General features: G+C 37.2%; 1 protein-coding gene across 1 annotated transcript; it reads left to right on the top strand.

Annotated features, from left to right (window-relative positions):
* Nucleotides 1–553: 553 nt before the first annotated feature.
* LOC129273661 (5-hydroxytryptamine receptor 1D-like) lies at nt 554–12,037 on the top strand. Its single transcript, XM_064107380.1, has one exon. The coding sequence runs from the start codon at nt 1,923–1,925 to the stop codon at nt 3,390–3,392; it is 1,470 nt and encodes a 489-aa protein (XP_063963450.1). The 5' UTR covers nt 554–1,922; the 3' UTR covers nt 3,393–12,037.
* Nucleotides 12,038–13,592: the final 1,555 nt, after the last annotated feature.

Below are 13,592 nucleotides of genomic sequence, written 5' to 3'. Positions count from 1 at the left end.
ATAAAAGGCTATAATATGGGTATTACATAATTCACTTGTCAGAGTCAAGCTAAAGATGGAGACAAATTAGTTAATTTGAAATTTCGGATGGAAAACTAATAGTCGCGTGTGCATGGTATCTGTAAATAATGTCATAAAATGTTACCCTTGGCTGGACAACGTCATGACATGAATAAGAGGTGTGATATAACATGATATAACTTCTTATATTGAGCCCCAACCTGGTGTTAAGCATGTTAAGTGGGATTATCACTGTGGAATAGGAGTAATTAGATTTTTAAACGGACCCGATCATTTAAGTTGCCGGCGTAGATGCTTTATTATTGGTGCCACATTATTTGCCCTCAACCATAAAGCAGTCTAGGTTGTGCTATAAATAAAGATATTCCACCCTTTAATCAGATAATCTGAAGGAGCTATAATTATCCCATTCTGCTCTTTCCATTTTACACGTCATTTAACTGGTAGGTTTTTAAGTTGCCATATTTTAATACCTCCACTTCGTTCGCTTTAGCATCAAGGAAAATGAAAGTGAAATATCAAAATTACCGAGTGGCATTTCATTAATTTGCTTATTTATTTCATTTTAATTACATCTTTATTTCATTTTAATTTAATTCTACAAATTTACTTTATTTCATGTTTTACTATTATATACTACTAGATGTAGTTTAATTTGAGATTATACCTGACATTAATCGATACAAGGGACATTATCCGGTGATTTTTTTTTTATTGTTTTCTTACTATATCATGATTATTATAGATTACGCTTCGATTTGGAAATTGACAGTAACATGGTTTTTTGATCCAGTACAATTGATGGAAATGATCGACTTTTTTTTACACATTGGCATAATTCTATACCGTCTCTAGCTAACTCGAGTATCGTATACGTTTAAGCAAAAAAAGAATGCAAAATGCTACAGTTAAAGCCCGTGCCTATTTCCCAATTGTAATCCAGTTTTGCGACATTTCAAAGAATGTTGGAGTTGTATTAATATCTTATTTGCTATCCTTAAAGAGTTGTTCTTTGAATATGCAACACCTTGCAAGGGCGTTGCATTATCTCCTTAAAATTACTGACGCACGTTCTAACATTTCGTGTACCCTGGACAATTAGTATGACTTATGTGAAGCACGCTACTTCAAAGAAGGAGTTTTCTTCCTCCTAATAACACAACAAACGAGGTGTGAAGCGGAGAGAGTGGGTGTAAAACGGAGTCAGTTTTTCTTTGCAAGCGATGAAGTAGGAGTTATGCATTTCTAATGACAGAGACTCGATGGCCCACAAAGGAGGATTAGATCAACAAATATTCGGATAGAAAGGGGCACTTCTACATCTTCGATATTGTTGACGAGTGTTGTTGTCCGTTATTCAGGCTCTTAATTCAACAGTAATTCTGCGGGCCTTTGTATGCTGTCAGAAATAGAAGCAGATAAGGGGAACGGGGACAAAGCATCAATGCATCGGGTTCAGGATAATATCGGGTTGAAGGTTTTGTTTTGTGAGGAGGCAACGGAATCAGACAGCGTACTTTCTCGTCTTGGGTATTATGTTTGGTCACTGTAGCGAGCCCTGGACCGTAAGTTATCGATCAGCGATGCTCAACTTAAATTCTCGCTCGGCCACAGTAGATCAGCGGAGAAAGTTCGACTGACGAAGAGCGCACGACGTACGCATTGTGCCTTTAAGCTGTGTAGATAGCTGAAGCCTACCGTCATTTAGTGGGGAGAGTCAATGGTGTCATCTTAACGTATACCGACTCCTTTTGGAGGCTAAATTAGTTTTCTCGCAGTGAGTAAACTATCCTGCGTTCAGGTACGGGAATAGCGGATTTCAGTGTCCCGTAAATGAAATTGCAACCAGGAAACAAGATGTGAGCAGGAAGAGACAGTTTTGATATGAAATACAAACTATTATGGCTTCTGATGGCATGATAGGCGAACCCACACCTGCGGTCGTTACACCTTTGTATGGTAGCGGCACTTACCAACCAAACACGGAAACATTATCTTGGGAATATTGGACAAACTCGAGTGGAAATGAAACCGAATCAAATGGGGTGCACATCATATTCGGACCCTTGGCTGCTGTAGGCATAATTACTATATACTCCATCATCATAATTGGAACTATCCTGGGCAATCTGCTCGTTTTAACATCGGTGTGTCTTGAGAAAAAGCTGCGGAGCCCCCCAAATATCTTGATCATTAATCTCGCCGTGGCCGATATCCTCGTCGCCGTCCTTGTCATGCCTCTTGCAGCATCTTATGACCTCAGTGGACAGTGGATATTTAGCCAAGCTCTCTGTGATATGTTTATATGTTTTGATGTGACATGCTGCACAGCGTCTATCGTTGATCTCTGCGTAATTTCTGTTGACCGTTACCTTGCCATCTCAAGACCATTTCGTTACGCCAGGCATCGAACCACCAGACTGATGCTCGGTCTAGTGGCCGGTGTATGGACTATCAGCGCTTTCATCTCTTTCTCGCCTCTTCTAATATTTCAAAATGAACACACTGCAAAACACTGTTTACTCTCGCAAGATCCTATTTACACTATTTATTCGACTTTAACTGCATTCTATGTGCCGTTGTTGATAATGGTTGTGGTATACTATAAAATATATCGTGCAGCTGGGGAGATAGAAAGAAGAGAACTCCAGAGGCGGCCAAGCACGCCCGCGTTATTACCCAGAGGGTCGGTTAGATCAGGTAGCATTTCCAGCGAAGGCGACTCCTCCTTGAATCCTTCCAAGGAACTTCGCCGGAAATCCTCCATCGTCCGCTTCACAGAATATATCCGCAGTGCGTCGAGGAACTCCCTCGCGTCTGTCCAAGGCGGGAAGAATAAAATCTCGGTGAAGTTGGAACGAAAAGCGTCGAAAACTCTGGGTATCATCATGGGTGCGTTTGTCATCTGCTGGCTACCGTTCTTCATTCTTGCCATCGCGCGTGTGTTCTGCAATTGTGTCATCCCACAAGCCTTGCACGGCACCCTTGTGTGGCTTGGATACGTGAACTGCATGCTCAATCCCATCATCTATCCTTTCTTTAACAAGGATTTTGGGCCAGCATATCGTAAAATGCTTTCTTACTGCTGTTGCAGACTTTGTCCCGGTCGTCGGAATTATACAGCAAATAATCGCAGGTTTACACCTGTACGGCGGCAATCGTTTGTCACCCACCCAGTGATTCCCCCAGAGCTTCACGTCATTGCCGAAGACAGTCATGACGAAGAGCCGCAGGAAAATGGAAACAAAAGTCAAATGAATTGTAGAAAAGACATGGATGGGATCAAGTATAATTCAGTACACCTTGACAAATTGAATGGCAACAGCAAAGATAAAGACAACCTTAATGAAATCACTGCTACACATGTATAATATCGAAACTAAATGCATCTAAGCATATACCCCATTCAAGGAATATCGATAATTTGCATTCGAGAGATTGGGGATTATATTCCTTTCATAACCATTTACAAGGATATATCTCTTGGCTGGAAGGACATACTCTCATATTGGATTCCTCAATCCGTCCATTTTTACTCCAGGTCTTTGGTGATGTAAACAAACTTATCAACACGACTCAAATATCAAGTGGCGTAAATGAAGCAAGGCCCCGGCTTCGGAAATACTAGTGTTCAATTGTATAGGCTTGTCTGTTAAACGAGAAGGTCAATTTACTCTTGTCACACAAAGTAAACAAGACCAGGGCAGTGCTTTGCTGCCGAGTTTATTCCAACAAAAGTGAATTAAGAAAAAGGTGTTATAGACATGAATAATATTATCATTACATCTTTGAATAATCAAACAATGGCATGTGGCCCAAATACTACTTAATAATGTGCATAAATACTTCATTGATTGTTCAACATAGCGCCGCGTAAGTGACACGACCTCGTTGATGGTATTCGATTATTCTCGTTAATTTGCTGATCCAGACCGCTTCAGCATATTTTCATCGTGACCGAGGATGTATCCAGCTCAGTTGGAGTATAGGCCTTGTTGACGAGGTATATCAAAATGAGCAATCGTTACGGGAATCTAGCAGTAAACCTTAAGTGGAGTTTTTTAAATGCTTTGCTCGATGTATTCATTTGCTCGTCAAAGAAACGTAATTACCTAACTGATTCTCAGGGTATTTATCTACATTTCAATGACTACTTCAATATTCATTATTTTGGCGCCGCTCAAAATCTGGATTAGGCTGTATGTCGTCTTACCTTCACAATTGACGACATACAAAATGTTGGGATGTCATTTTCATTAAGGTAGTCGGTCTAGAGTATATTTCGGCGGTGTGGTATTATGTTCTGCTAAACACTTCGGATGCCCTTAAAGATTTGGCCTTCTCTCATGCAAACGAGAAAGCCCTAATGCATTATGTTTTGCCTACCCTTATAAATATAGTATTATATTGTATGACATGAATAAACACAAATGAAAGGTGCTAGAGTCAAGAGATACGCAAAATCCCCGCCTGCTACATGTATCTGTAATTTCTTTACGTATTTTGTTTTCCCTGAAAGAAGAAACGCTATTGAATGAATAGAAGGGGGTTGAGTTTAGACGCTGTTGTACAATATATACAAAACTGAGAATTTTCTATTCGTTTGACTTTTTGGCCATGGTCTAATTCTTTTCAAAAATGTTCATTCCTAAAGATTTGTGTTGAATAAGAATTATCTATTGTTATTCTCAATTTCTCAGAAAGTCATGACTGAATATAAGTGAGATACTAACAAGACCATTACTTAAAGATTGTGCTACGATTAGCTATCTATAGTTAAACCTGGTTTTATATTTAACCTGAGTTCAGAATACGGAGAGAGGATCTTAAAATCTCTACTGAAGAGAGAGAGAAATGTGTCTAAATTTGGAAAGCAGAAATGTTCATGATTATGTTGAATTGTTGATGTTTACCTCATTACTTATTGCTGTCAATCGAGAACATTTTCTATTTTCCAAATGTTTATGTCTTTCACAAAATTATACTAGTATTCTTTGGTCAACAAACATGTTTTTGAATAATTGTTCTTGGAATATGATATTCGTGGTTCACGTTGAGGACAAATAAAAAACAATGCGTGTCACTCAAATTTACTATTTTCATTTATCCTCCAAGAGGAATAATTAATTAAACCTTAAGCCAGATATACAGCGCTTCTAGAGATTCGTATCATATCAGTGTTTCATTATTATTATTTTCTTCGGATGGCGTAAGGACATCAGGGGAGTGTTTCATCAACATTTTCATCCGACAACTTTCCTCAATATGGGGCTTTGAAGCACAGTTCCTATGGTAACCATGGTAACTGTCGGATAAAACAAGACTTGTCGGATAAAACGTCTACCCCTTTCATAAACCCAATAAAACCCAATTATGCGGCTAATAGCAGCATAATTTGGTCGTAAAATCAGAGGAGGACAAGAGTTATCCGCATTATTCTGATGCTGCTATTATCCGCATAATAGCGGCATCGGGACAAGATTTTGAGTTTATGAACATATTTCCAAATAATGCGGATAATTGCCATGGTGCAGTCACAAGGTCACCCTTTTCCAACACAACCGCATCGGAGGGGGCGTGTCCAGTTGTCATGACGATTATCCGCCTTTTTCAGGACGGGCGCTCGTAAAAATAATGCGGATAATTTTCGGAGTTTGTGAACGCAATTTTTATTGAATTATCCGCATTACTCTTAGGCGGCTAATTGGAGGATAGGTTTTATTGGGTTTATGAAAGGGGTATGACAAGTCCTCTCATGAAACGCTCCCCAGAGCGTACATCAAAAAAATGCCTTGACAAGCCTTGACACCAATAATTGATTGACGACGTCAATACTTTATCTGCTAATAGGCCTATATAGGCCTACGATCTAAATCATCGAATCACTGGGAAGCTATTCGTGTTTGGGATATATAAAACCTCACGGAAGTGAGATACGCTTATCATGTTCTGTATCTGTCACAGCACTTTTTATTTCCATTCTCATGAGGATTCAAATTATACTATGCGCAGTGTACAACTTACATTGCATAAAGTGATGATAATGATGATAAAAATAATCGTACTGATAATTATAATGATACTGATGACGATGATTATATCAATGGTAATAACGATAATAGTAATGTTGGTAATGATAATAATAATAATGAAGTCACGAAGTTACAATGATAGTAATAATGAACAATGATAAAAAGATAATAATAATAATATTAATAGTAATAATGAAAGTAAAACTAACAAATTTCATGAAACTGTTCACATAATAACAAACTTAATTTTGTTATGTGATGTTATTCTAGAAATAGGGCGCCATTTTTGTGCACATTTTACAATTTTAATATACACTTAGTAATTCACCACTTCATTCAACATTCAAATCGTTCAAATCAAAGGAATAAATATACACACATAGAACAAAGAATGCACAGGACATATCTGAGTAAGAACAAGCAGGGTATATATAAATAACATTGATTACGATAACAAAATTGCATATACAATACCTTACTGTAATTACCAGGAGTTGAAAATACATAAACAAACATAAAAAATAAAGAGCTACTGTATAGAAAGGGAAAAATTGTGCTAAACAATTGAGAAAAGGAGAGGCAATAACATATTTAACTGAGGAAATGTTACATACATAGGTGGGAACGACAAAATGACTGTGCATGATTATACCCCGAAACAATTAATTCGCAAGTTTAGAGCATTTTGTTTTTGTATCTCATAAATTCAAGTTTTTGCCATGAACATGTCATTATTATATAAGGGGGCAAATTTTTGAGGTCATTAGTCATCTAATAGTTATAAATCACACCTGCTCTCTCATATAATACAACTTAACCAGGCTGTTATGAAGTAGGCCTATAATGGGAATTGTTTTTTCGATGTCCGTCTGGCAGTTACTACTTATTTACCCAGGTAGACATTGTAAGTCCTATAATTCCACCATCATCCACATCACATCTACGTTATGTTTGATCATATCTGGGGCCCGTTTCATAAAAGACTTGTATACCTGTTGTAACGTTGCCATTATAGCAACTACCATGATAACCTTGATTTTGATTGGCTGCTGAACCCTGTTGCCATAGTAGTTGACATTATGGCAAAGGTACAACAGTTGCATGTCCTTTATGAAACGGGCCCTTGGTTCTATTTTATTCAATCCCAAGAGAGGCTTTTATTTCCTGTAGGATTACAACGATAATATTGAGAGGAAGTTTAACATGTAGGTCTATGGTTCTATGGTAGAGCCTGGTGTTGTGGTTCAGTGGATAAGTCTCCGGATTTTGAACCACAAGGTCCGGGGTTCAAATCTGTTTCTGTTTCTGTTTATGGTGACTCGGCAGGACAGCATTTTTGCTGGTAAACGCCAATCTGGTATATAACCAATTACCTAGGAAACATTTTTACGTCTAGGTTAATCAGTCATAGTGGCTGACCTTATAGACGACATATATTACACTCGGGCCTTTTTATCAAAGTGGAGACAATGGCAGAGTGAGGATTCGAACTCACTACCTTGTGATTATAAGTCCAATGCTCTAACCACTGGACCACACGACACGACCGCAGTACTCGTGTCCTTTGGCAAGGCGTTTATCTACACTTGCCACACTTCACCCAGGTGTAGTAAATGGGTATCCGGTAAGAAGGAATTCCTTGAATGCTCGAGCGGTAGCCGGGGTAATATATATGCATTGCCTAGAAACATTTGTATTAAGCGCTATATAAATAATGCATATTTTTTGTTTTTCTTAATAACAATAATAATATACAGTTCTTGTATAGCGCATATCACAATTATGAATAATGTCTCTATGCGCTTCCAAAAGACTTGGATATTGTTACCCCAGCTGTAGCTTGGCAGCCGTAATTACTAAGATTACATGCAGCGCACACGCATTTCAAGGAATAAATTCCTGCCAGGTACCCATTCACCTCACCTGGGTTGAGTGCAGCACAATGTGGATAAATTTCCTGCCGAAGGAAATTACGCCATGGCTGGGATTCGAACCCACGACCCTCTGTTTCACAGTCCGGAGACTAATCCACTGGGCCACAACGCTCCAACAATTGATTAGTATTATTATTATTATGGATCAATATGATTGCCTCGATCACATGTGTATTACACCCATTACAACAGTGTAGGAATAGATACGCTTGGTCACTGTAGGAGAAAATATTTTAACAGCAAACCATGCTTGCCAGTCTCATGGGGGTCTAAGTGTATAATTGCATACATGACACCGTATTACAACACACTACGTTTTAACGACGGAAACAACTTTTAAAGGGATAGTACTTGAGCGAGAAAAAATAGTGAGCTTTCAAATTATTTTCATGAAATTAAGCATGTTTAGGGGTCATTTCATTAAATAAAAAAATCTTTGATTTCTCTTTCATTTGACGAATAGCATTTTAAAGATTTTTCTCATTTATTTTGACACTTCTGCCGAACTTTGTACTCACAGCCATGACAACCTCAACTAAAGGTCCTACAATTGCTATTTGAAAAAAAGAAAGGATTTTTGTCTTGTTTCGTAGTTTTGATTGACACAAAAATCAGATGAACTATTAATTGATCTTTAAAATATACCCCAAAGAATATTGACAGAAAAAACATTAATTTTCATAGGTCAACCAACATTAACCTCATGGCGATATTCTCAGAGCGAATGCACAGAGCGAGAAATTAAGCCTATCAGGACTGGTTATCGAACAGACCTCGAGACCCTTTTACTTGTAAATTCCTACCTATTATGCATAGCTTTCTATGTCAGAATTTATGCTCTCTTCTTCAGGGCCATCTATGATTGCTGGCGTTTGCGTACAGATGGATGGGGGTGAAAAGGGTGAAATATTGTAAAGATATGAAAGATTGTAAAGAAGAAAAAACAATTGTATTGAAAAATACAAAATAAAAAATACTACATTTTGTACTAAATATACAAAATTTTTGCTCGCTCGCAGGTTTAAAAATATTTTTGTTTTGTATGCCGTGTCTGCCCCCTCAAAATGTATGCCTCATTACGGTACTGATTGCAAATATCATGACTTTATGAGGTCCGTGATCATATCATTTCTGTTTGACGTTATTCCGGAAATCCCCATTTCTTTGATTTAACGTAAAACCATGGAAACTGCGGGTAAAAGGTTCCTTGCCCTTACTGTCAATGCCTAATTACCTTATTTGTTTACATGTTATATAACTTCTGAACATGAACATTGGTCGAATGTACTGTATATATCGCTCAATACACGTCATACCTCTTGTACCATTTCCGCACATCTTTTAATGAGTCCCAAAGTAATTGACCTGAAAAAGGTAACATGATGTTCGGGAGCTAAGACCAATAATGATACCAAGAAGATACGAACTGTTATCTCGTCTAGTTCTCACATTTTAATTCTATACATATTCAGGTTGCGTATAATAAATTTACTTAAACATGTGTGTTTGTGAATTACAATTTTATTAAATAGGACACAATATTCATCACTGCTTCCAGTTTTTCTTAGGTCGTATTTTAGGAGGGGGGTTATTTTGTTGGTTCTTTCTGTATTAAACAACTGGAATGAATTCAGACATCCTCTGTCTTTAGTGTCTGCAGATGATTATTTTTACGCAAGAAATTATTATCTCGTATTACTTGTGCAATGAAAATGGTTTTGTGGTATGGCTAAAAATCTGAAAATGTCTTTAATGTAACCAACCTACATTTAGGTCAGTGGCGGATTCAGGGGGGGGGCACAGCCGGACCGTGTCCCCTCCCCTTTGAGAGCCATAATTTGTAATGTAAGCATACAATTTTTACTCAAGTGTGCCCTCCCCCACATTTGAAAGTGAAGGCCTTTATTTTTTTCTTTTGCGTGTAAAATTTTCCGTAGACGATATGACCTTCGAGTTTAGGTGAAAATTTTTTTTTCTTCTTGCGTTTTTGGGAATATGTGCCATACCCTTTTGGAAAATCCTGGATCCGCCCCTGATTTAGGTAATTTCAAGTTTGGTGTTGACCGTTCCGTGTTTGTTTTGAGCCGTCTTTTTTTTATTAGCGTAGCACCGCACTTAAAATAAAGTGGGTTCTGGAACGAATTTCACCAGATGTTGAGCTATATCAACTGAGTTTAATTAGATAATATTTCCAACCCATAGCCTATAAGGTGTATTCTCTAAGTGCAAAATAGCCAATCTGATCCTTAATCAAATTCATCTCGGAGTGAGACGATCTACCTCCTTGGATTGGGATTTGCATCTCTTTGAGAGTGGATGTTACCTCCTTTTGGAGTGACAATGTCTATAAAGATGCACAGTTCACCCCGAAGGAATTGTAATGCACTCTCTAAGGATGATACAGTTCACTTCAATGGGAATCACTCAAAGGGACCCGTGCAGGGGAGATCAAGATTTATAGGGACTACATTGGCTCTTTTGCATGTCGAGAGATTTACTCATTTGCATGTAGGGATATTCTTTGACATATGGGGAAAAGCACAACAACAGCGACACGATCATCAAACTGGGATGTGCGTTGCCTTCGCCCAGTTTGTGGTAACTATTGTCGGATATCATTGATATCTTGAATTCAATTCAATGATTTTAACCCGTTCAATGACTCTTAGATATCATACAATGACGATACAGGTGACATGAAGGCCTGTATACTAATATTCGCATATTCACATGCATACAGATCAACATTACACGTACAAGAAGAATTATTGTACCAAACATGAAACTGAAACGGAAGAAGGGTCCTTAAGAACTTGTAACGCAAACTCTGTTCAAAATATGAAACGCTGCAGAGATCTAATGGGTTGTGATGAATCCTTACTTTTAAGAATGGATGTATCGAAGGTCTTCTGAAAGAAATGTACGCAGTAGAATATAATGATGGATGGAAGATGATAGCCTAACTTAAAGACCTCGATGATTCTTCTGAGGAGGGGCCTTGGTGTGAGAAAATACTTCGTAAGATATAACAGTAAAATATGTTAATGAAAAACTATGGAACTGCACGCAATACATGGAGTGCGTCACATAGCATGCATATTATTAATTAATTAATTATAAAGGAAGAATAAACTCACAGCAGAGGGATCAAAAGCATCCTGTTTAGAGGGTAACAGCTAGACACAGAAACTAGGAACAGTCAGACGAAAACACAGACAGATGACGTAACAATTTAAGAAAAATCTGGCATGTCGTGTCGGGTGCTTCTGATACTCGTATACATGGCGATATCCATTTTTCAGATTCAAGGGGAAAGTTCACCCTGCGAGATAAGTTGGTTTTAAGAAAAGCAGAAAATTTTACAGAAATCTGAGTCGTCATTTTATGTAAGGAGCTTTTCCATATGCCATTTAAATAATTTTTTTAAATTAATGGTTTATGATGAATTTAAATAGTTTTCTTACAAGAGGGAATAAGATATGATGTGTCTGATAAAATCGATCCTCTTATTTTCAGAAACTGGCACTTTAGGAAATTAATATCACACATGTGGAGGGGCTGCTCGTCTGTGGCGTCATAAAATCCAAAATTTAAAAGTCCATAAATCCCTATTTGATTGACGGGTGTTTATTAAACCTTCCCAAACATTTTTCTAAATTTTTCAGGTTTTTATAAAAAAACGTCTTATCAGGGTGAACTTCCCCTTGACGTCTTTTGTAAGAACGTGAAAGTTTTATTTTTTTACACGTATGTTTAAATCAGTATTCAACAAGTAATTATGCCAGTGACATTTTACAATGTGTTGTTTTACCAAAGATGTATTACCGTGGTTTTGTCATAATGTCGTGTGATTTGTGAGCCAGTGTGTTTTATGGAATATATCTTGTATATTATGTGTATTTCAAGATTTTAAAGATATGTAATGATAATTATTATGACGCATTAGACATGTGGTGTGATGTAACAATGATCTTTACATGGCAAGAATTTCCATGGCAAGAATGTGTTTATAAGCATATATTAAATGATTTTCTATGATATGAAAGTGAACGCGAAGTGACTCGTATTTTATTTTATTATATTTCGTTTTTTTTTTTTTTTTTTTTTTTTTTGGGGGGGGGGGACAATTTGGTGATAGGTAATCTATATGTGTCGCGGATGGCTTGAAAAAAGGGTCATTTTTAAAATTACTTATTGTGTCTGTGTGTGTGATTATGCTTTATATTGATGATGAGCATTTCAACCAAAAGCAGTGAATTGAATGGAATTCATTCGGATTTGTTTGCAACGCACGATTTTATTCCCATTTGATATTTACTAACAACAAATATACATTGATAAGATAAAACTGAATTGGAACACACAAACAGATATACAGCCATGGGTTTCAATTAGCTAGATCCAAGGATAGTAAGAGTGGAAAGGGGACAAAATATGTGAGAGGAGTTAATTAGGCAATTATGACTTGATGAGCGTTAATTTGACAGTGAGGTGGGGGTGAGGTAAAGAAAGGAGGGCATTTTGGATGATGGATATGATTGTAGATGAGCTCAAGAAGGAAAATTGCCAATTCGTCTATTGCCAAATCGTCCACTCATTACATGGTATACCTTCAATGCCATTCCGTCCATCAACATTTCGTCTAACAACCATTTGGTCCAATAATCATTTGGTCTAATCACCACTTCGTCTTATCACCAGTTCGTCTATGACCACTTCGTCTCGTAACCAGTTGGTCTAATATCCATTTTATTTTCATTCATTTCGCCCAAATAACACCAAGTCCAATTAGACCAAATGGTATATGAACTTAATGGCCATTGGACCAACTGGTTATTAGACGAAATGGTGAGTGGACGAAATAGCAATTAGACCATGTGGATAATGGTCGAACTGATGATAGACGAAATGATAATAGACTAGTTGGTAATTGGACGAATTGGCATTTGACGAATTGAAAATAAACCCTCAGGAATACAAGAACTGAGTGTTGTGGAACCACGTTATCGCTACATCCTTACATATCACCTTGTTTAGCATGATAACCAAGGCTACATGATTCTTAAAACAGAATGGATGGATAGAAGATAGTTGAAAGACAAGTTCATTCCCCCAAAGGTTGTTTAAATAAAAAGGAGAAAAGTCCAACAAGCATAACACTGAAAATTTCATGACATGACATTTCAAAGTTTCGCTTAATTTCACAAAACAGTTACATGCACATCCTGGTCGGTATGCCAATTAGGAGACTGATGATGTCACCCATTCACTATTTCTTTTGTATTTTATTACATGAAATATTATAATTTTCTCCTTATTGTCATGTGAAACTAAGTATTATTCCTCACTGAAGATGCGAAAATAAGTTTCAATATTTAAGGGTTCAGTCAAGTTGGTCCTTAAAGAAAACAAATGAAACATTGTATTAATCAAACAATAAAAAAAGGAAATAGTAAGGGACATCATCGACTCATTTACATGTCACTGAGTTGTCCATATAACTGCAAAATAAACGAAACTTCAAAATCCCATAGCTTTTTTATTCAACATCCGATTTTGATGAAATTTTCAGCGTTAAACTTGATTTTCTCTATCTATGAAAACC

Source organism: Lytechinus pictus, chromosome 12 (assembly GCF_037042905.1).
Source record: "Lytechinus pictus isolate F3 Inbred chromosome 12, Lp3.0, whole genome shotgun sequence".
Lineage (NCBI taxonomy): Eukaryota > Metazoa > Echinodermata > Echinoidea > Temnopleuroida > Toxopneustidae > Lytechinus > Lytechinus pictus.
Note: the sequence above shows the minus strand (reverse complement) of the source record. Positions and strands in the feature narration are given on the sequence as shown.

Excerpts from the sequence above, each read along its gene's own strand:
- LOC129273661 (XM_064107380.1), top strand. The coding sequence starts at position 1,923 with ATGGCTTCTGATGGCATGATAGGCGAACCCACACCTGCGGTCGTTACA.